This window comes from Protomyctophum parallelum, assembly GCF_964188405.1.
Source record: "Protomyctophum parallelum genome assembly, chromosome: 11".
In the NCBI taxonomy this organism is placed as follows: domain Eukaryota; kingdom Metazoa; phylum Chordata; class Actinopteri; order Myctophiformes; family Myctophidae; genus Protomyctophum; species Protomyctophum parallelum.
Window position 1 is genome coordinate 41,452,374 of NC_139707.1, and position 23,887 is coordinate 41,476,260.

At 44.7% G+C, this 23,887-nt stretch overlaps 2 protein-coding genes across 21 annotated transcripts in view; both read right to left on the reverse strand.

The window, feature by feature from the left end:
• Positions 1-275: 275 nt before the first annotated feature.
• Positions 276-10,416, reverse strand: fbxl3a (F-box and leucine-rich repeat protein 3a). 2 transcript variants are annotated; one of them, XM_083777458.1, is made up of 5 exons: positions 10,152-10,416; positions 8,695-9,082; positions 8,147-8,269; positions 7,764-7,935; positions 276-5,464 (listed from the first exon to the last, which is right to left on the reverse strand). In XM_083777458.1, exons 2-5 carry the CDS (start codon positions 9,079-9,081, stop codon positions 4,824-4,826), a joined length of 1,323 nt encoding a protein of 440 aa, XP_083633584.1. In that variant the 5' UTR covers position 9,082; positions 10,152-10,416; the 3' UTR covers positions 276-4,823. The 2 variants fall into 2 exon arrangements, with proteins under 2 accessions (XP_083633584.1, XP_083633585.1); XM_083777459.1 differs by having other exon boundaries at positions 8,695-9,057; positions 10,130-10,416.
• A 1,655-nt stretch (positions 10,417-12,071) lies between these two features.
• The window catches only part of mycbp2 (MYC binding protein 2), a 104,971-nt gene continuing 93,155 nt past the window's right edge, over positions 12,072-23,887 (reverse strand). For 13 of the 19 annotated variants that reach the window (XM_083777441.1, XM_083777452.1, XM_083777447.1 and 10 more), the window contains 19 exons: positions 23,439-23,666; positions 22,177-22,242; positions 20,498-20,737; positions 20,043-20,132; positions 19,788-19,868; positions 18,880-19,146; positions 18,272-18,555; positions 18,023-18,119; positions 17,779-17,898; positions 17,577-17,678; positions 17,320-17,448; positions 16,730-16,862; positions 16,168-16,271; positions 15,803-15,991; positions 15,537-15,644; positions 14,825-15,034; positions 14,303-14,410; positions 14,026-14,191; positions 12,072-13,467 (listed from right to left, as the gene is read on the reverse strand). In XM_083777441.1, the coding sequence (XP_083633567.1) occupies positions 13,352-13,467; positions 14,026-14,191; positions 14,303-14,410; positions 14,825-15,034; positions 15,537-15,644; positions 15,803-15,991; positions 16,168-16,271; positions 16,730-16,862; positions 17,320-17,448; positions 17,577-17,678; positions 17,779-17,898; positions 18,023-18,119; positions 18,272-18,555; positions 18,880-19,146; positions 19,788-19,868; positions 20,043-20,132; positions 20,498-20,737; positions 22,177-22,242; positions 23,439-23,666 (2,838 nt within the window). In that variant the 3' untranslated portion in view covers positions 12,072-13,351. The remainder of the gene's footprint in view (positions 13,468-14,025; positions 14,192-14,302; positions 14,411-14,824; positions 15,035-15,536; positions 15,645-15,802; positions 15,992-16,167; positions 16,272-16,729; positions 16,863-17,319; positions 17,449-17,576; positions 17,679-17,778; positions 17,899-18,022; positions 18,120-18,271; positions 18,556-18,879; positions 19,147-19,787; positions 19,869-20,042; positions 20,133-20,497; positions 20,738-22,176; positions 22,243-23,438; positions 23,667-23,887) is intronic. The other 6 variants (XM_083777448.1, XM_083777453.1, XM_083777449.1 and 3 more) reach the window with 1 other exon arrangement.

Below are 23,887 nucleotides of genomic sequence, written 5' to 3' on the forward strand. Positions count from 1 at the left end.
TATTTAAGGTGGAATAGCATTGTAAACATACTTCAATGTCGGAGCTTTTATTACAGATAGAGTTATGTGACATATTTACTTATTCCTTAGTAGAATGTTGACTGCTGACTTCAGTAGTTTTGAAGATGCAAATCTCCATTGTTCCATACATCAGTCAATATTCTTAAGGGTAATCATTTTAAAACATGTCTGGAATATATTCTTGTAAAACATTTTTGATCGTGTGCTCTTTTTATTACCCAACATTTGATTGCAGTGAATGGACGATAACAAACTACAATCACACATTTATTTCAAGATCACATGTCCAAAGCAATATTCTCATTTCAAGGCAGGTAACCAATAAAGCTAAGTAGACAAAGCAAAACTAAGAACGGCATTGTCTCAGTTCACTTCACTCCTAATTTACTTTCTGCAGGAAAACATGGGATTGTAATATTGTAATTTATTTATATGACCAGGGCCAGCTTAGACTTTGATTAAAGGCAAATAACTTTCCCTCTTGACTATTGAGATGTCCTCTTCCACATACAAAAGAAACCAAGGTAGTTGTGTTTGTTCACTGCAAAACAGTAATTTGGAAATTCTGAAACTATATCCATGCTATGGAGTTGAAAATAATGAGTGATAATGTGCCAATGGCATTAAACAAATGAGTTAAAACCCACATTCATCTGCACATCCTAATGACATGTCAGAAAGTCATTGTTTTCATACCGATTGTTACTGTACACATGACTGAATACCACCAATTAATAATAAAAACAGAATCAACAGGAATAAAACAAAATGGCAAAACATTGAGTTCTGATGAAAATGTGTAGTGAGGATGTACAGCGTGTCTGTAGCAAGCTTAGTTTAAATCGGACTCACAGCACACAACAGGACTTCAAAGTTCCAATTCCCTGGTACATTGGAAGTTGCATTACTGGCACATGACACATTTGGAACTTCCAAATGTGTCATGTGCCAGTAATGCAACTTCCAATCATTTAAAAAATGTAATTTCATTTAACATTTTCACAGGAATTTGCTAAAACGTTTGGGCTTGAACCCCTAATAAATTATATGGCAAAATCAGCTCTAGTGATTAGGTTAAAAGAAAGATCGATCCATCTAGCAAAGGATAACTCACACTCCGGCATATAAAAAACAAAAGCCATCAGTTAAGTAAAACTTAAAAAACCCTGACAGAGGGCATATAGAGAAATAAGTACATTTCTATTCAAATAATCAAACACACAGCGTTTTATATACAGATGCATTGGACTTCCTTCTTAAAGGAAAATTTTGTTTCGCCTCATCCAAATTGCCATATCTCTGCACTGAAACTTAATAGTCTACTTGCCAGCCCATAGAGCCCCATTGTGAACCCGGACATTTTGAGTACCTTAAAGTTCTATGTTAGAAATGTTGAGTATGGGTCCCCAGCATTTAGAAACTGCCAGATGCTAACTTGCATATGTTGGGCAATTTTCATAATTAGCATAATAAGCTGGGGTACCATTAACATCCAATATAAGGCAACATTTTCAAAATGTCTGTGTTCTTCTGGATCGGACTAGTGAAGAAACATAGGGAAGTTTGCCGTCTATTAGATTAGTCGATGGGTGGCTCTTCCAAGACAGACTTTGCGCTCTCATTAGAAGGCGGGTGTAAGTGCCATCCAACCGTTTCTCTAATTTCTTTGAAAGTGTCCTTGTCTCAGAGCCATAGAGTAGAATCGGCTCAACGGTCATCCTAAATACTTTTTACTTGAACATCTTACTAAGCTGGGATGACCAGATCTTATGCATGTCATTGCAGGCTGACCAGACCCTTCCTAGTTTGAAAGTCCTTTTGGGAAGAAGAAGACACTACTACTCAAAATGTCCGGGTTCACATTCTGGCAAGTAGACTATAATGAATGTTGGAACCGAACCGTGATGTCTGCAATGTCATTTCCTCTCCTGTATGTGATGCAAATATGGGCGAATAGGAAGGATATGTACGACAGTCGAGGTTCCGAGTTTAACAGGCAAATAGCAGAAGACAAAAATGAAACCTAGTTTATATATTATATTATATATATTTATATATAATTATAAGCTTCGACACACCTGAATTGCAGAATTTGAAATCCCGGCCCGGAGCAAATTGCAACATCATAAGCCAAGTAGGCAGTTACTATCGTTATTAAATGAAAACAAAGCAATCTGTCCACAGTTGTCAGAGTTCCTGACATCTACCACCACATTCTGCCATTACGTAGCATCAGTATTTACACATGACTCATGCAATTCTTGATTATTGCTTGATTTTAGTTAGTTTACAATACATGTGTCCTGGGTATTCATATTATATAGCAAATTCCAAATAATAGAACCACGGTCCAAATGAGACATAGGACGGAAAGAGATCCCCCTTTGCTTTCATCTGGCATTAGATATTGCACAAACAAGTTACTGAAGTTGCTTGCAACAGCTGTCATTTGGTATTCTATTCACCGAAGGTGCTTAGTAAACGGTATGTACCCATCGTTAAAGCTGGGTACTCTTTTTTGTATTATCACATAAGCCACTTTTGTTAAAATAAGTGTTTAATAGCTCTATATTCTGTCTCTCCAGCTCTAAACAGTCAAATGAAAATGCCTTTTCAAGTCTGGATACCAATTTCATCCAATCAGGAGAGCGAACTATAGAGGGTATGCGCATGCATAAAGTGAATGGGAAATCGAGTGGCAATGTGACTTGGCAAAGTGAGTTTAATGTCGTTTAACGTCATTTAATGCAATTAGAAAGAACTTTGGAAAAGTTTGGATGTATGGGCTATCAAGGCCAGAAAAGTAGTTTTTTTGCCACACAGTAGGCGTTCCCGCATAACGTCTGGGTATGATGATGTCATGCGCATTCCCTCTATACTGCAGGACACTGGATGACGCTGGGAAAGACCTAACCAGGCGAGTGTCTAAATGGAAGTACCGGTATTTGGTGTAAGTACTGCCCAAGGAAATTGGGCACTTTATACATTTATAAATCTGTTTACATTCTCTGCAAATTAAGTGTTATGATTGGTCGGAAAAGATAGTTTCCGGGGGAAATACATCCAATACAACGGAAGTCCCCAACCCTAGAGGCTGTGTGTGACATCATCGTACCCGGAAGTTATGCTGGAACGCCTACAGAGTATCAAAAATCATATTTCTGGCCTTGACAGCCCATACACCCAAAGATTCCAAACAGAATTCTGATTGTATTAAACAACGTTAAACTCTGAACATTGCAGGTGTAAGGCCACCTTGAATTATCCTCTTTCTGCAAAGTTTTTGTTTTATAAAATAAAATCACCATAAACATGTTATGAGCTACTTTCTATCAAGAGTTTGAAAGCGCTTGTTGTGCAATTTAGAAACGGGTGATAAGCAGGACTGTTGTGCTGAGTGATGTCCAACTAACTAGTGCTTTCAAACTCCAACGCTCCATGCTGCTCAATGTTTTGCCACTCAGTCTAGATGAGGGGGATGTGTGATGCATGTGCATTGTGGAAATTTTAAGTGTGGTTGCTAAGTACAGTATGATGATGATGTAGAGTAAACCCACATGACGTCACAAAGGGGCAGAATAATAAAACTAAAACCATTTGGGGTCTATAAATAAAGTCGGGCAATTACTAGTATGGTTGGCAACCGCACCAATTAGATGACACAAAGAAGTGAGCATGAATTGCACAAAATTGTACTAATTGTAATTGTAAAGTTACGCTAAAAATTAAGCTGATAAATAGGTACCGGTACTCTCTTGATAAACTGAAATTGGTATCCCACCTGAAAATAGCTGATGAGACGAGGAAGAAAATAAACATTTTGTTTTAACCAAAATATATCACTTACACCAACTACCTTTACATAAAAACAATTCTGCTTAGCAGGGAGAGAGGGCGAGCGGGAGGAAAAACTGTACACCTTCATTTCACAAATATATTGGCTTAAGCCTTCTATACACATGCTTTCTAGTTCTACTCAGAACCTACCAGGCTACCACCATAATGTTTCCACAACAAAAATACAGAAAATCTACTGAGCCTGGCTGAGGAAAGAGTACGAAATAACCGAGTTTCCAACAGCCATGGCGTCGAGTCCAGGGGTTCTTGAGGGCTGAAGCACCCACTGACACAATGGGCGCGTTCGGAAACAGCGCACTGAGCGCACTGTGTAATGCAAACCAATAGGCGGGTGCGCTCCCGCACTGGGTGGCAGGGTGGGAGGGCACCCGCGCCTGAGCTACATAGTACATACCATGTACAAATAATATTGTAGTCGTTCAAAATCTTATCACTTATCAGACAGAATTTAAGTCACCCGAGTGGTAGTGTCACTACAAGCAATCATAAACTGATATCTCTCATAATATATATATATATATATTATATATATATATATTATCATTAACTGGACATTGTAGTTGTAGTCCATGGAATTCAATTTACAAACTTATAAAAACTTTTTTTTTAATGTTTTACCCCCACCTAATGATTGTCCAAAATATGAATGAGCAAGTCTAACTAGTTCTCTCTCAGGAGGAGCCAACAGTGAGTCTTATTATGCGTTTGTATTTCTTAATAACAATACTAAGAAAGACGTTGGTGAAGTAGAGAGAGAGTAGTAGAGAAGCTCCAGAGAGAGAGAGAGGGGGAACCAGTGACAATCTCTGCCCTATATGAAGTTCAGCAAGTGTGTGACCCCCATGTTACACTGCTGATCAGTCAGTGGTCCTTTAGTGCAAACATGTGGACCATGAAAGTGAGTGTGCCGAACTACGGTGTGCTGAAACTACTGTGGCTTTGCTTTACCACGTGGGCATCATGTCTGGAAACCAGACCCGGCCCAAGTGCTTAGACACCTCCCAGTGGATTTCGTCTAAGGAGTACTTGTGGTCAGGGATGAGCACTTCTTCCATGATGGACAGCTGGGACAGCCTGCGGCCGCACATCTTGACAAACTCCACGAATGCGCTGCAGGACACCTCGCACTCGCCCAGGCCAATGGCTGACAACTGCGTGCAGCGCTTGGCGATGCGGATCAGCTCCTCGTCCAGTGGGCGCAGCCCGTTGGCGCAGACCACCAGCTCCACCAGGCGGGGGCAATGCAAGCCCACGCGTCCCAAGACGTCCTTGCTGACCGAGCGGCCGAAGTAGAGGTGCGTGACGGGGATCTCCTCGCAGAAGAAAGGGCCGAACTCGTCCTCGTAGAGGAAGAAGTACATGACCAGGTTGAACTTGGGCGAGTGCCGTACCATGGCGTCCCAGCTGCTCTTCTTGATGGTGTGAAAGTGCTGGCCAGGGTTCTCACTCACCACGTCGATGCGCAGGTGTTCCAAGTGAACATGCTTCTCTGAGGAGAGGGCCAACAGGAGCTCGTCACTCAGGAGGTGGTAGTTCAACGCCAGCTCTCTCAGTCCGTGACACTGGTCAGCTACGCACAGAATGCCTAAAAGCACAGAGCAATTATTAGGTAGGAGTAGGACCATCAAAAGCAAATTCTTAAACAAAAGGGCCATAGATTCCTGGAGATACTGTGTGTGTACACACGGTGTAGATGTTACAGTACGATTGAAAAACCAGTCAGATTGAAAAAGGGCTGCAAGTTCACCTCCCGTGCTTCCCCGCAGCTGGGCGCTCCTACTCTACTTGGGAGTTAGTGTGTCGAATTTGAAGTCGGTGGGCAGTGATGTAAATAGGTTTTCAATGTAATGGGTCCCGGGATGCACAGGTGGTCATTCAAATGAGTCCCAAAAAATTCGTATGAGTCCCAAAAAAAATCAGTGGTGCAACTCTGTGTGGGGGTTCGCGGGGTGGGGGGGGAGCCACTTGGCCTTTAGTGTGGTCAGCTTTTTGAGGGCACAAGGCCAATTGCCAGGGCATGAAGGCCATCGATTAAAACAATGATTTTAAGTCCCCTTAGCTTAAAGGTTAAGGATGATTACTTTTTTTTAAAATTTAAAGGCGAACATTGGTTCAGAATAGTGCTTCTTAAATAAATAATCACAGCTTTAAATAACAAAATATAAGTAGCTACTGTTGTAAAATATTGTAAACATGTCTGTAACATGGGGTCCCAGTGCAGAGATGAAAATCATAATGAAATGGCCTCTAGGACCCTGTCACCCTAGGCTAATTCATATACATTTAAATTGGGGGTCCTTGAAGTTAAATGGCTGAGAATCACTGGATTAAACTGAGAGTTAATTCACAGAAAATACAATGACAGACAGCCTACATTCATTTTTATAGCCCTATGTTTCTGTTCTGCCTTGTTTGTTTTTGTTCTGATATTGTCACAACTGTGATATGTTCCTTGTTTTAAAATGTCTTCTTTTGTTTATACTGTGCAAATTGTTCAGCACCTTCTAACTTTGTTTTGAAAGGTGCTTTATAAATAACATTTATTTTTACTCACTTACATAACTTTTGAATGAGGGCTTGGTTTAGAAAAGCCTATATTTTGTGCTAAAGTAATATATTGAATAACATATAAATGTAGATGTTAAGGCTAGACTGGCATAGCCTATGGCATGGTGGGGCTGCAGTACTGAGGACTATGGAGATAAGTCAAGTGTAAAAAGCATTTTGTACAATTGTGTGCTTATGAACATTTACCACGTTATGTCCGCATTGATACAGAAATTAATGATTATTAAGCGAGCGACGCGTGGTGTGCTCTGGTGCTTGGCTACTATAGCATTTGGCTAGCGACGCTGGCCACAGCTAATACGGACAATTTACTCTGTCAACTAACGTAGCAGACGATAGCGTCTATGCTGTTGCGTGGTGTTGTTTTGTGAGTTTATATCGAAGACGAGTCACGTTGGTCTTAACACACTGGCTCTGTGTGATAATAATCCTGAATCACCGCGCCAGCCGGGCCGAGTGTCAGTGAGTGAGAGCTGTCAGTGCGTGCATGCGTGCATGGAGCGGAGGAGGAGGGAGGAGGCAAAATAATCAAACCATGGCAAATGGCAACACAACTACAATACAGACAATACAAGTCTGAGCGAGACGTTTGGGGAAGGTTACCGTAATGACTGGAAAATTCCGCAGAGGAAAAACGGTAAAATGAACTGCTGTGGGCCGCGCTGGTCAGAGTACAGTAGTGCATCCCATGGACGCCGAGGTTGATGGTGTAATGCGTCCCAAAACTGTAAAGTGCGTTTTGGGACGCAAAACGCACCCTAGTTACATCACTGGGTGGGGCAAACGGTTCTCGAGTTACGTGCGTTACACAAACGCACGCACACACAGACAGAGACGTGGCACATTTATATAGTAGGACTAGACCTGTACATGCCCGTTGGCCACCGGTCTACTTGAGAGCGATGCAACTTGGGAACGTAATAATACCCGTTGTCAACTTGTCATAGCACCCGTTTTAACTATCTGTCTGTGTCCCACATGGAGATCTCTGTTTACATGTCGACCCACACATCACTACTGGCTTCGACCAATTATCACAACTGACACACAGTCAGAGGATAAACAAGCATCCATATACAACATATTATTGCTAGATGAAACAAAACCATTTCCTCTCTGCACACAAGATAATTAAAGGCCACAAATAATCCACTGGATAGAAAATAAAAACACTATACTGCCTTTAGGCTCAATAGTTGTGACAATAGCATGGTTTTGTAATACCTACTGTAGCGGGGAAATTGGAATACCTACAGTATCCATTACCACTGTGGAAAGGAAACTATCGTTTCAGTAATCCCAGATTCCCAGTGTACCTGCTGGAGACACGTGAGGGCAGCTGCTCATTTTCAGCAATTTCAGAGTGTCGCTGTTGTTGGCCACCAGTACTTTCAGAGATGGGTCGTCCACTGGTGTGTCGTCAATCTTCAACGATGACAGCGATTTGGAGTTGACAAACACCACTGTCAGGGCTGAGATGAAATGCGACTATAGGAGACACAAAAAATAAAAAATACCCATTTGAATGTATAAAGATGCATACATGTCATGTCTGTACCTTGAAATAATAGACAATGTGAGCCTGAGGTGTGGCTATGACACCTGCATAGCACAGAGCACACGAACCTAAGAAACGAAACTTCCTTCACAGTTCACACTATCCATTCCAGACACTGTTTTGTTCACTTGATAAGAATACCTTTGGCAGCTCCATGAAACTGGGTCTGGCTGTGGAGATAAGCCCCAGGGTTTTCAGTGAACAATTCACCAGCTGTGACAGAATATCGCAAGCTGCTTCTGCAGACTCTGTACTACTGTCAACCTGGGAAATACAGGGGAAAAAATGCACGTTTAAATTAAAAGCATCTTTATCACAAATCACTAGCCACAACGTTTAATACATTATACGGTAACCGGAAAGGCTCGCCTTAAAACACGCTCGCTTGGTTCTTGTATTTGTTTTAGTGAGGAGAAGGTTAGAAATAAGTTTAAGGCATAATAAATAAGGCATAGTCTTTACCGAGGTTAAGTTTAGGAACAGATTAAGGCACCGTTTTACTGAGGTATGGTTAGAAATAAGGTTGGTTAGGTTTAAATGTTTATGCATAGTACTGATGTTTATGTTTATGAATACCAGGTAGAGATCATTCTACCATTCTGTCGGATTAACGCCCAAGGCGATGCGTTTTGAAGATAGCGTTCTGTTATTCCGTTATAAAAAGGTCACCAGCTTTCGCCTCGTCTCACCTTAAAGCTGACATACTGCAAGTGCTTGGAGTGCCTCTTTATGATCTGCTTGATGAGGTCAGGATGCGTGGCCTTCAGGTATGAGCTCGCCGGCTGGTTGAGTTCAAACTCAAAGCACCTCCACAGCTCTGGCATGTGGAAGGCCTGGTTCCAGGACCGGCACACCTGCGAGGCATACGCTCTGTCCAAGAGCGGAAGGTTCTGGAAGATGTGGAGCAGCATCTCCTGCGGCAGCAGTGCCCAGTCGCCGTTAAAGTCATCGGCCACCTCTTCCTCAGTCTCACTCTCGTCACGGGGCTCGCTCCGCATCTTCTTAGAAGCCTCTATCGAGCTCTCACTGAAGGAGCCGTCAGCATCCTCCTCCTCGTCCCCGTTCACCCGTTTCATCCTACACACAGTAGAGGATGCGAACATGCCTGTGATATTCTGGTAATAAACAGTGGCAGCTTTCTACGAACTACTGGGAGTCATAGCCAACTTATCAGCAACTGATATCTACTATGGCAATATAAACACTAAGTAACGTTAGGCTACAGCTCAATGGATGGGGTAGCGCTAGAATATCAGTGATATTACATGCATTTCATGGAATGTAGGTAATATCACAGACATTCTACCGGCTTAAATACATAACATATTTGTTATTGATGCTATAGCATATATGTCCCAGAGTAACAGTAGGGGCAAAAGTGCTGTTTTATTTCTTAAAAGGGATATTTCACTTTCTAAACACCTTTTGGTCATTTCATTGTCTACTCAGTCTTATGTGAACACTCCAGACAGTTTTTAAGTCAGTATTTAGATATTTGATATTAATTTTAGCTGCCCCGCCCCCTCCCTATACAAACCCATTATAACTTAAAACATTTTAACCACGATAGAAGTTATAATGGATTTGGATTTGTATAGGATGGGGGCGGGGCAGTTAAAATGAATATCAAATATCTAAATATCTAAATACTGAATCAAGCAACTTAGGAACTGCCCGGAGTGTTCACATAAGACTGAGTAGATGAAATGACCAAAAGTTTTTTTGAAAGTGAATTATTATTATAGTTTCACAGTGCTAACCAGTATAAACATGCTAGTTTCACAGTGCTAACCAGTATAAACATGCTATAGTTTCACAGTGCTAACCAGTGTAAACATGCTAGTTTCACAGTGCTAACCAGTGTAAACATGCTAGTTTCACAGTGCTAACCAGTATAAACATGCTAGTTTCACAGTGCTAACCAGTGTAAACATGCTAGTTTCACAGTGCTAACCAGTGTAAACATGCTAGTTTCACAGTGCTAACCAGTGTAAACCATTTATAACTCTATGGTGTAAACTATAGATCTGGTCCATAGCTCTAATGCCGTTAGAGCTATATGGACCAGAGGCTAGCTAGGTGTAAACATGCTATTTCACAGTGATAACCAGTGTGTAAGTGAACTACTATCCATCCTACTGTATACCTGCTTGTTTACAGTCGGCTAGCTGACTTAGCTGTTAGCGGTGGAAAAATCCGATCAGCTATCGACAATTCTTCAACCCGTACCAGCGCTTCAAAAGCTCAGACGCGCATCGGGCAAAAAATAATAATATATAATATAAAAATACCGTCGTCGCAATTGTAAAGAAACGGTAATAATAATGCTCTCTGGTGCTCCAGGTCGGTTGGCCTAATTCCTTCGCGGGAGTTTAATGGGCTGAAATGGCGAAGAGTTGTTGTGACAGCAGCCAAGCATTGTGGGAAATCGGAATTCTGAAATGGCTGTGTCGCACTAACCTCAACTTTCCATTTACTGTACATTGCTCAGATCCGGACTAGAGCCCGCCTACTACATACGGTCATGTGCGTGTGTCACGCGCGCGCGCACACACACACACACACACACACACACACACCTCAAAGGCCCTTAAAACAAGGCTCCAGACCTCCCAAAACAAACTGGTCAGGCTCCTACTTGGCCTCACCCCCCGAACCCACCTCACCCCTGCCCACTTTGACAGGCTGGGATGGCTTAGGGTCGACGACAGAGTACAGCATCTTGCAATGGGTCTGGTCCACAAGATTCGATACACCACCAAGATACCCATGTACCTGTCTAAATACTTCCTTAGTGTAAACGAAGTCCACACCCACAACACCAGAGGGAGTACAACAAACCATGTACAACCCAGATTCGGCACAAACAAGGGACTAAATTATTTTCGCTCCTATGCCACCAAAATGTGGAACGCCCTACCAACAGTCATTAAGACATGTGAATCCCTTGACTCCTTCAAAACCGCTCTCAAAGGGCACCTACGGATGGCTGCAATTCGAAACTGGCCTCTGTAAAATCTGAATCCCCCCACCCCCCCCATTTTCCCTCACTGTATATTGTATCTTTTCCCTTTTTTGCTTCCCATATGATGAATTTAGCTACATAGAAATGTCTATTTGTATGTCTCTAAATGTTTGTATGTCTTTAAATGTTTTGATGAATTGAACAATGTGGACCCTGTTGTAAACAAGTGTAATGCTTAATTGGGTCGTCCACTCACAGTTGACAGTCTTTGTATTGAGTTTGTGCTTAAAATGTACTGTAAATTCTACAAACTGTTAATAAATATTTCAATCAATCAATCAAACACACACACACACACAAGTATCTAAAGGGAGTAGCGACACTAGCGTTGACTCCCATTGTAACAATGGAATGCGGACGTTCCAATGTTCCAATGTTTGGAACTATAGCCCATAATAAGCACCCGCTTTGTGGCGAGATCAAAGCGTGTTGCAACTCTCTTACTATATTACTCTGAGCACACCCACTCACCCATCGTTTCCGTATCCGCCCTATACCGGATCTGCAACCTGGAAAGTGAATTGAGCCTGGTAGTTTGGGACGAAACCCACATGAGACATTTGTGCATTATATTCTCATTTGAATAATAACGAATTCATTTTTAAGACTTAATTAATGGTCGAGTATGGTTGACCCCTGGCCTGGGCGGCGGTGGCTCAGGGGTATGCTGGATGGTTCGAACCCGGGCTCCCCCAGAGTTAGTGTCGAAGTGTCCTTGAGCAAGACACTGAACCCCAGCCTAATTGCTCCTGATGTGCTGGTTGGTGCCTTGCATGGTTTCAGCGGCCATCTGTGTATGAATGGGTGAATGTAATGCACAAATGCACCATTTACCATTTTAACCCTGCAGCCTGCACTATATTAAAAGCCACAGATTGTATTATTTAAGTTGTTTTGTACAATAAAGATGTGGGCTTCATGTCATACCTTTACATCTTTCACTTGAACATCGGTCATTATTGGCAAACAATGCAGTAGTGACTATATGCATTATGTTATCTTTGAGGAAATGTCAATAAACCATAAAAAAGTGACAGTGTGTACTTTGCGAAACAGAGAACCTGGTTTATTACCATTCAACTCCATCCACCACAGATATTACAGAGCAGATTCACAAGTATAAGCTTTTTTATATAACAGCAGCTGTTTTTGTCACACTCCTTTCCCAAGACCCCCCCCCCACTCCCCCTGCCTCCTAATAGGGAAAAAGCATTACAGATTCACAATGATATCAATATTTGGTGTGAACACTAGCCCTCAAAACCTTCAGTAGTCACTCCTTGAAATATTAGTGAGGAATTTCTTTTTTTTTTCTCTCTTCTTTTTTGTTACATCTAGAATGGTTTGGTACCACAATCCTTTTTTTTAATATGGAGATTTAAATGGGGTTCATAGCCACCATCATTCACTGCAGGTGCTGGGCTCTTTAACATTTCCAAAGAGAAGTGATCTGACTGACATTTTGGAGGGGGGAACACAACTGTGTCTACTGTATAAAAATGTACAGTGGCATTTATTGACATACATTCCATAGGTTAAACAGCTGCAAGATAGGAGGCACACCCAGTATTGCACTTCATTAAAAGTTCTGGCTCAAAACATAACCCAGAATATCAAACAAAACTGAAGTGGAGAGTAGCAACTTCGGAATACAGCTATTTTGGATACTATCATTATATACAAGATTAGATAAATCGTACACTATTTTCCTCCCAAACGTGACATTCTTAACAGTCTTATTAACCAACTCCATTTAATTTTTTTGTCCGTCAACCCATGATGCACTTGACAGTGGAGAATACTGTACAGGATTACGAAAAAGTCAGTTTACATACAACATTTTAAATTTATAGTTAGGAAGCTGGAAATACGGCCTGTCTTGTTTTTTCTATCCACGTTCATCCACAGTTGCCTTTAAGCAAATTTATTTCAATGTTTAATCTTCAATATATTGTTACACTTCAGTGATCAGGAGGAGTGTAACGTCTATGGAAGCCGAGGGGATACAACGGCCGCATGCAAACACGTCACAAGTTTTTTTCCTTTTTTAATATTTTTTTCTTTTATTCGTTCAGTTTCGTTCGTCTTTAATCCAAAAGAGCCGCGGCGGCTCTCTTTCATGTTTATGGTTAGATCCTGGACACTCATGGTTGGTAAGACGAGTGGATCTGAGGGCTTGTGGCTACGGTCGAAACCTGGTCCCCTGCGTCGTCCAGGGCATTCTGACAACACCGGAGCCGAGCCCTGAGGCCGAGAGCTTCAGCAGCAGCCCGAAATCACAGTAGTTGAACAAGCTTTCAGTAAGGAGGTCTCTGGATGTCTTAAAAAGTGTGGGCATTCCGGCATACTCCACAGCCCAAAGCAAACTCCTCCCCAGTGGGTGGGTGCACCACGTGCAGAGGGCACTCGGTGCCCTCCAACTGCTTGCCTTTGGGACCTGGTGATGGAAAGTATTATTATGAACACAGAAATCCGTCTGTGCGTCTTTTGAATGTGTGTGTGTGAGCAACTGGTGGAGTTCCATGACAATATTTAACAAGATTGGACTAGTGTGATCATTGTCAGGCCCGTCGCAATTATTACATAATCGCCTAATCACAATTATTTGAGATAATGTCTATTATTTCGCACAACCGTCATAATTGTTGAAATTGTTGAATGAACATGTTTCAACAATTCAAACAATACATTTCAAAATGCAATTTCTTCCCAAAACTGTGGAAATAACAGATCTACAAGCTCACAACACATCATATTGTAGCCTTGTAGATCAGCTATTTCCATTTTTTCCATTTTGAAAGCATAAAGTGAAATATTGTATTTGTCGGAGGTTTTTTGTCCATAGGGCCAAACTGAAATGTAAATTTCATTTAGGTGTTCCAATGTTGAATGCCAAAAACGAAATCATTTTTTTTTTAAATTGGAATAATTTGTGTGACAATTAATTGTCAAGTAAAGTTTCATGATCGTAACCAGCCATCATTGTTACACATACCTGCAGGGCAATGGGGTAATTCCTCCTTGGGGACACTGGTCATCCTTTGGAAGTCATCATGGCAGGCGTTGCAAAAGTGTGTGGTACCAAAGCAGAAGAAAACAGCCACCGAGCAGCAGTATCTGCATTTATACTCGAGGAAATCTGTGCCGTGCTTGGAGCACATCTAGCAAAGAACAAACAAATTGGAAAATTAAGAAAACATGGGATTACTCAAAGTCCAACAAAGTCACATGACGTTATAGTTAAGGTTTAACCAGGCTTCCTTTTAACCCACCTGAGCCCTGGAGACATCAGAGCATGCTCCACATATCAGCTCACTGGGGTCATAGTCGTCTCCTTGTCCTGCCTCTGCATCACAGCGTGCCTCTCCTCCAAAGTACGCCTGCAGATGAAGAAAGCGCAATCAGTCAACATCACTACACCACGTTTAAAGGACTGCATATTCTACGTCTGTCCCACAACTCAAATGCCCTATATAATGTACTTCATATTGCCCCAAATGCCCCATGCACTCACTGCAATGGTGGAACACCATTACACATTCAGTGGTACACATTCCTACGCCGACAGCAGGGGTAACCATGCATGGCACCAACCCGCTTATCGGGAGCAGTAAGGGCAAGGCGTATATCTTGCTCATCGACACTTCTACACGCAGCCGGGAGGAGGAGCCAGGGATCGAACCGGGAATCTTCTGACTCCCAGGCGACCGCCCTACCTTCTTCTGAGCACACTGCTGGCCCTTCACATCCTTCCTCATTGTACATAATATCATACGAGATTGTTCATACGGTACCTTTTTGCACTTGTAGCAGACATAGTATGCATATCTGTTCATAGCAAAGCCTGCAGGGTCACTGTGGAAGCGTGCTCCTGGAGTGGTGATCGCTTCACTCTTATGGAGGCCCTCGTACTCCAGCCTCATCAAAGCCTTTCTCCTTACGTCTTCATAAAGCTCCTTAATGGGGTCTAGCAGGTCCTTGATAACCGAGTGATTGATTTTGTTCTGGAGGAAATGAATGGGAGGAAAAATGCCATTGTTCAGCATCCCAGAGAGCCCATACTGGATATTTTCACATGCTGAAGACAAACGGCGACAATCAATGTCATTTCACGAGATTACGCTGAATACTCGATATGGCACACTGAGACTACACAGGTTTTCTTTTTAACAAAGCTTAGAAAATAAGGGTAAACCAATGTCAAGGCATGGTGAATAGTGTCAAGCCCTTTATTCCCTGGTTAAAGGAGCAAGTCACCTGTTTTCAGCATTATTTTCATATAATTGGTCCTTACTGTGCTCATTATAAGATCGGCTGTGGACAATTCAGAAACCTTTATATAGAAAGTATTGTTCTTGCATCAATAAAAAGTCAAATGAAATATTGTTTGAAATGACCAAACCTGCCCACCTATGATGTCACTGGATGTATATTAAGATGCGGTTGAAAATGGGTCCACCTTTAAGCCAATAATTCCACTACTGTAGGTTCATGGTAGCACGTTACCTTGCAAATAGGACATGACATGAATCCGAATGTGATCCGGGGTCCAAGCCAGCGGTTCTCGAGGACACGGCGAGTGCACTGGAGGTGGAACACGTGACTGCAGTCCAACTGGGAAACAAACCAACGGAGTCGAATGCATGAGAATGTTGGGCTGTGTCGCACAAAGTTATTAGAACGTACGAATAACGCAGTAAAGTCCCAGTGAGTGAACATCCAGGACTTTACTGTATTAAAAATGGACTCTTGTGGAATAGGAACACATTTACCTGCACTGCAGGAGCAGCAGAGAGTGCCTCCGTGAAGCATATCATGCACATGTCGTCTGCATCTTGTTTCAGACAGCCAGTGCTCTTGTCGCAGCCATGCAGACATGGCAGGCAGCTCTCCTCGTTTTTAACTCCCCCACACGGGTGTCCACAGGGATGCGTCTTGCAGCATGCCAGTTTGGCATACTCCTAAAATAAGACAGGATTGGAGACGCTTACAAAAGAACAGAGTTGAACGTTTGAGTGCAATTTGCTGTGTAGACCAGACTATACAGATAAGAATTGAAACAGACTAAAAATCATATGGGTGAGCTAATAGTGTGTATCACTAATGTGCAGGCATGGAAAGGGGCAATGTTTGGTACCTGGCAGTCCGGGTCTGCACAGACACTACCCACTGCAGAGAGTTCTGTTCCATTCCTCGTTCCACAGAACCTGCAGGCATCCGAGCTACTGGAGGCTGGTTTACCTACATAAATATATAGGTTTGTTATAAAAAAGAAAAGCACAACATAAATGCTAAACTAAAAGTTAACTCCTGTGTTCGCATGTAATTAAGCAATGGTCCACCGCTATGGAAGTGCAACCAGACCATGCAATAACAAAAACAGCATGCTTTGTGTGGTGGTCATGTATAAATATATATATATATATATATATACATTATACAGTATATGTACATAATGTAGGCATATCATGTGGCGAATGGGAAGCTGTTTCGGATGCAAAACAACATTCTGCGTCTGCTAGACAAAGTATTAACTCAACACGAGGCAAACTGAGTGAGGGAGTTGACAGGAAGAGGACCACTGTGAAAACATCTAGGCAGCATGAGTCTGCACTCTGGATCTGAAGAGACAAAGACATCGAGGTCTAGCCATTTCAGAGCTCATCGTCTCATAGAGAGAGGGGGATTCTTTGTTATACCCGTGTGCTCTCTGAACTCCACCATGGCCTTCATGGTCTTGGAGTCGGCCAGCGCCATGAGCCAGAAGAGCTTGGTCCTCCCGCATCCCTCGTGGAGGTCCACTTTGATCGCCTCCTCTTCCTCTTTGAACACCTGGACCGATTTGAGAAGAAATTAAGCTCATTTAGACCTGAGGACAATTCTACAAAATGTCTTCTGAATCCTGACAGTTTTCTATGTCAGTGGTTCTCAAATTATTTAATCTCAACGACCCCTAAAAATATATGTAATTGCCCGCCGAGCCCCATCTGAAAATATGTAGTTCCAGGGACCCCCCCCCCAGAAGCAAATATTTGAGTTAAAAACGTTCGCTCTGAAAGAATATATTAATTTCAAACATTTGGGCCACATTTTCACGATCTTTCAAAAAGAGCAGACCTACAAGCTCGTAGGCTATGAGCCTGTAGATCTGCTATTTTTCAATAGCTAAACTACAACATAATGCCTAAACTCCAAAAGGGGTTCCCACCCCAACACCTCAGCGTCCTTCAACATTCATAGAACACGTAAGGGAAGAGCGCCCTCTTCAGGCGAACGCTGACCAACGAACCTGTCTCTGGTGAGAGCGCGTGCGTCGGTGCAGATGCAGGAAGCGGTCACAGTCGGTACAAAGGTTTCCGCACATGTTACACAGGATGATGGCCGCCGTCTCGCCGTCATCGTGGTTGTCGCACATGGGCTGTTTATGGAAAATTGAACGGCGTGTTGTTAATTCTCTGACGGCCTGCCAGCTTCCAAATATTATGCCTATTATTATTATTCCTCGACAGCGTAGCCGTTATAGACGGTGCTTCTGGGTGTTTTTACCATCTGTTTCTGCTGTCCGTCTTTGCCCATCCAGCGTCCGGAGGACAGCCTGTCTACGTGGTCCTGGTCCAGCACGCACAGCGAGGCCAGGGCAAGCCATAGCTGAGTCCAGAGAAAAGTAAACAAGAGATTAACATCATGGTCACTCTCAAAAACAAGCATGGCTGTTCAGTGTGTACTATGTGAACTGAGGTCATCATACCCTGGTGGTGGCAATACAGCGCACAGGGGAGCGATGTTCCTCCTCCATTTTAGTCAGCGCAATGATGGTCTCCGCAATGGCATTCTTGGTGACTCTGGACCACGCGTCCGAGAGGTGGCCCTAAAAACAAAAACAACAATGAGGTTATTAAACCCACTCGGGCATTATTTATAAATCATTAAATGGAAAACATTAACGGTGACGGTAACTTATTTTAAAAGTGTCTGTGTTGCCAACAACCCACCGCTGCCATGTCTTTCACCAGCTTTATGATAATCTCAGCAATCTGAGGCGGAGTAGAGCCCTTCATCCACCAATGGCTCTCCCCTCTGCGGATATAACTGGACAACGTAGACGGCAGAGACCAGGTTAAAAAAACAAACATACTGGTAATCGTTCAAAAGCCAAATATCTATCATTTATTTGACCTTATAGGATGTCTGAAGTCTTACCGAGCTTCAGTTTGGTGAGGCGTAGTTAGAAACAAACCCACCTGGAGTTGAAGATCATCGGTAGGGTGACAGTGGTGACTCCCTTGCCCGCAGCCATGCCAGCCGTGCCCACGATGGTGGTCCCTTTGGCTTTCAGCTGCACGGTGAGGGCCTTGGCGATGCAGCCCAGGAACATGTCGAGGATGCCCAGCTTGTTCCAGTCGCCCTTCTCCGTGGAGTGGATGATGTCGCTGATGTCGGCCGGCGGCAGGGCCTTCACGCCGATGATGCTGGCGAGGCGCACGGGCGTCACCTCCGGGAGGACTCGCCTGAGGAGCGACGTCACCTATAGGCAACGGGACAAATGGGTGTCAGGGTGGTTGAGAGGTTTTATTTGAGAAGTTTATTTGAATTGTGCATTTCCCCGCGCAATAAATTCAATGGTCTTCACATCAAAGGACAGTAAACTAAATACGGTACGTACCTGTACAAAGGGAATTAAGTACACTACAGTAGCATAACCCTTCACCCTCCCACCTAAATAAGATACAGCATTTATAGCCCCCCCCGACATAAACCCCCTCCAACTCACACATACATCCACGCAGGATACAGAAATGCCCTAATTCCGTCAACTATTTTGTAATATTCAATTCAACACAGCCCCCACCTGTCTCTGTACTCGCGGCGAAGCGGTGTGCAGCAGAGAAAACAGGTCCTGCATGAGCGTGAGCTGCTGAGCCAGATACTGGCGGCCCACGTTGGAGCCACTGAGGGCCAGGACCATGGACAGGAGCTCGAAGCAGTAGGCGTCCGAGGAGGCGTCGTCGTCGCTGGGCTGGGAGTTGGCGTTCTCCTTGCTGGAAATGGCGTGCTCCCACTCCTCCCTCACGCGTGTGGCTTCCATGCGGATGGCCTGGACAATATGTGCACACACCTGAGGAGGGCAAAGAAATTAGTTCATGGGCTTAACCCATTCTGACCTGAGATCAGATTCTAAAAATGTCTTCTACATCCTGACAGTTTTCTGAAAAAGCTATGTTTCTATGTCAGTCGTTGTCAGCCCAAAATGGGTTAAGGCAGCACTACGTAACTTTCCTCTTCTACCCCCTGGATTTGAACCCAGTTTCCTGCACTGAAATCTTTACCGTTGAGCTAATAGAGACGACCTGCTTAAAGTTTTAAATGACAATAGTGAGGCTGTAAAGTTAGGATTTCTTATGTTCAACGTGTTGAAGCTGCAATTAGTAATATTCATGTCCCCGCGAGAGCACTATGAACTGAGAACATGTTTGGGAGGGCGAGTTATATCCGTTCAAGCTTAAAGACTAACTACAGCTATCATAATGTCACACACAAGTACAATTTCCCCTCCTGTAATTACATTGAAAAGTCAGCGGCAACTTGGGCCAACGTACAGCTACACTGAACTTCATGTGTAAAGAAGGGAGGAAAAGCACATATGAGAAGAAGCCATCAAGGTGGGCAACCACTTGGTCTCTCTGTAGCAAAACAACACCTCAGACATGTTGTTCCGTTACTTGTTTTAACTGGAATGTGTGGAGAATGTCTACTGACCTGTTTCTGTAGGTTGGTTAGTTTGCTCCTGCTGAAGATGATTCCCACCATGTGCTCTTTTAGGTCTGCATCAGATGGCGCCTGGTTGGATAGGATCCATACGTCAAAATCAAGAGATTGTCAAAAGCACTGCAAGTACAATTATCCCCATGGGGTCTACTAGGCCAACCCCGTTTCTTCCCTCTACAACGAACCCCCTTTGCTGAAAATAGCTGATCTACATGTGGTCAAAAGCTCTACTGGTGCAGTGCAGACCTTGTCTTCTCCTTCGGGTGACGAAAGCAGGTTCTTCTCTTCCTGTTCTGGAGTTGGTTCTGCATCTCCACAGATCAGCTTCCCAAACACCTGGACATACAAGACAGGTATAGCGTGTTAATGACAGATTCAAGACAGGTATACCGTGTTAATGACAGATTCAAGCTCAATGCAACCTTAGACAAAAGCATAATAGGCAAACATTTTGCAGAAATAGTGTGAAAATGAACAAGCACACTATTATAAACAGTCAAAGAAAGAAAATAAATGTATATATTCCTTGCTTATCTTCATCTAGGCCTCTAGATTAAAGACAAACTGTTATCTTCATCTGAGCAGCTGACTTGGATAAAGACAGGCTGGTTATCTTAATCTGAGCAGCTGGTTTAAATAAAGACAGACTGGGTATCTTCATCCTAAGCCTCTCTAGGAGATAAAAGGCAAGGCTGACAGACCTGTGAGGTGATGAGGCGGAACACTCGCAGCGTCTCCGCCTCGCAGTTCTTCTGCTGGGCGACGCTGGCGGAGATCTGCCCGGCGATCTTGATGCTCTCGCCCTCCTTCCAGCCCAGCACCTTCACCTGCCTCACCCTCAGGGTGTTCTCTGGGCCCTTCAGCTCCACCTTGATCACATGGTGGTCGCCTCCGGGGAGCTCGCTCGTCACCCAGCCGATGTGACGAGAGTCCAGGTCAACCTGGGAGTGAGGAAGAGGGAACATAGGGATCGTTCAGGCTGGTACCGGTACAAGCCTCTTTGTGTGTTGGGAGATTCAAATAGTGTCGGATACCTCACACTAGATGTTTTATTTCCAATGTTTCCACAAGCTGTCTTCACATTATATCATGGTTATCTGATGGAAGACAACTTGTCAAAACATTGGACATTACAATAATAATAATAATCTAAATAGAGATGCATTGAGTATGCAGTGTTCTCCCCTATTTAATTCAATTCTTACTCCACCATATAAGTTCCACCATGTATGACTGGACTTTGGGAAATGTGCAAAATTCTAGGCAATTTGTTAGAGGGATAGTCAGTGATATGATGTTCAATCTTCTGCAGCAGTCGTATGTTGTGAAGTGTACTGAAGTGGCATAATCACATGACATGGTTAAACTAGGTTTGATTAAAAACTACAATACATATTGCACCAGTGAACATTACATCACCAGACATATGAGTAATTCATTCACAAACCTATTATACATACATATTGAGAGTTCTGACAAAGAATAATTTTAACATCAATTGACACTGACTGTGGCCTGTGACAATATCCATAAGATGGAGATGGAGAGAGTGGAGCTGTCCGTTGTGCTGAAATGGCCAGTATTCCTATAGTAAGGATATCATGGACCAGCATGCCGCGAGCGACTAATTCCCATGCCAGTTGCTGTGGGCTACCCCATGCCCACCCACCTCCCCTCCCCACTGGCCTCGACCACGCGACAGACTGTATCAAATATGACTGACTGACTGACCTTTTGGTGTTTTAAGCATTACGTTACGAAAAACAGCATATCTCCAAGCTCGTAGCACGGCACGTAGCCCCTCCTATACACAGGTTTAATGTTAGTCTTTAGTTCAATGTTTGTTTTGTAAAACGCTGTAACGTCATCAGTCAGTCAGACATGTCTATTTGGGGCTGGTCCATCCAAAAATAACATGATGATCTGGAGCATAGAGAATGGACCTAGATAATATAAATGATACAGCTAAATTAAATTAAGCACAGCTGAGATAAGACAGGCCAGCAGTGATTTCCTGGCAGGAAAATACTCTGATGTAAACTGTATTCTTTAAACTGCGCTTCAAACGCTGGACGCAGAGATAAGCCTTAGTCTCTCTGGGCAGTGCATCGTCCACTAAAGCAGAGGCTATTATTGGTTATTCCACCCCAGACTTCTTCACTGGGAAGTCAAAGGAACATCAAAATGCTTGGGCGGGAACCCCTTTTGGTGTTATCATTATGTTATGCTTTAGCTATTGAAAAATAGCCTACCACTGTAGGTCTGCTATTTTTGAAAAATCGAAGAACGGCTGACATAGAAACGTAGCTTTTTCAGAAAACTGTCAGGATGTAGAAGACATTTTTTAGAATCTGATCTCAGGTCAGAATGGGTTTAATACCTGTTTGATTCTGCAAAGGTCTTCCACCGCTTTTCCACACAAGACCGTCATTGATGTGACTTTGTTCTGTGGGGAGAAAAGTAGAAATTTAAAATACAAAACCTGCAAGGAAACACCCCACTGCCCTCCTCACCCCACTGCCCTCCTCACCCCACTGTCCTCCTCACCCCACTGCCCCCCTCACCCCACTGTCCTCCTCACCCCACTGCCCTCCTCACCCCACTGCCCTCCTCACCCCACTGCCCTCCTCACCCCACTGCCCTCCTCACCCCACTGCCCTCCTCACCCCACTGTCCCCCTCACCCCACTGCCCCCCTCACGCCACTGCCCCCCTCACCCCACTGCCCCCCTCACCCCACTGCCCCCCTCACCCCACTGCCCAACTCACCCCACTGCCCCCCTCACCCCCACTGCCCAACTCACCCCACTGCCCCCCTCACCCCACTGCCCCCCTCACCCCCACTGCCCCCCTCACCCCACTGCCCCCCTCACCCCACTGTCCCCCTCACCCCACTGCCCCCCTCACCCCACTGCCCCCCTCACCCCACTGCCCTCCTCACCCCACTGCCCAACTCACCCCACTGCCCTCCTCACCCCCACTGCCCCCCTCACCCCCACTGCCCAACTCACCCCACTGCCCCCCTCACCCCCACTGCCCTCCTCACCCCCACTGCCCCCCTCACCCCACTGCCCCACTCACCCCACTGCCCCCCTCACCCCACTGCCCTCCTCACCCCCACTGCCCTCCTCACCCCACTGCAGAGCTGCCAACCTGCACACATTTTGTGTACCAACCACGCAATTCTAGGCGTATAGACACCTAGAATTGCGTGGTTGGTACACAAAATGTGTGCAGGTTGGTAGCTCTGCCACTGCCCTCCTCACCCCCACTGCCCTCCTCACCCCCACTGCCCCACTCACCCCACTGCCCCCCTCACCCCACTGCCCCCCTCACCCCACTGCCCCCCTCACCCCACTGCCCCCCTCACCCCCACTGCCCCCCTCACCCCACTGCCCCCCTCACCCCACTGCCCCCCTCACCCCACTGCCCCCCTCACCCCACTGCCCTCCTCACCCCACTGCCCCCCTCACCCCACTGCCCCCCTCACCCCACTGCCCCCCTCACCCCCACTGCCCTCCTCACCCCACTGCCCCCCTCACCCCACTGCCCTCCTCACCCCACTGCCCTCCTCACCCCACTGCCCACTCACCCCACTGCCCTCCTCACCCCACTGCCCTCCTCACCCCCACTGCCCACTCACCCCGATGTCTCTGGAGTTGTCCACGTGGACAGACACGTAGGAGGCGTTGATGCCCTTGACGCAGCTGATGGTGATGCTCTTGGTCTTGTTCTTGTCCTCGTCTCCCGACTCCCAGAAGGTCTCGGTGGAGCCGTCCGTCAGGCTGCCGATCATGGCGGGTCGGCTGGACGTCTTGATGTCCACCACGCTGGTCAGATCCTTCAGACACGTCACCAGACAGAGGTCCTGCTAAACAACACACACACACACACACACACACACACACACACAGAGGGAGCTTAGTTAGCATCACATCTAGCCCACGACATCATGGGCTAAAACAGTGGTTCCCAAACCTTTTCGTGTCAAGGACCCCCAAATTGACACTAATGACCCCCATTTAAAAAAGATAATGCCAGGGACCCCCCCATAAGAGGCTCTAGCAGTGATTCTCAACCTTAACTTCAAGG

What these genes read in the sequence shown, in the direction of transcription:
- fbxl3a (XM_083777458.1), bottom strand. Translation starts at nt 9,081, where the DNA reads ATGAAACGGGTGAACGGGGACGAGGAGGAGGATGCTGACGGCTCCTTC. An exon ending in TGCAGTATGTCAGCTTTAAG is followed by an intron (nt 8,270 to 8,694) that starts GTGAGACGAGGC and finishes TGTATTTCCCAG; the next exon opens with GTTGACAGTAGTACAGAGTC. An exon ending in CCCTCACGTGTCTCCAGCAG is followed by an intron (nt 5,465 to 7,763) that starts GTACACTGGGAA and finishes CTGTGCTTTTAG; the next exon opens with GCATTCTGTGCGTAGCTGAC.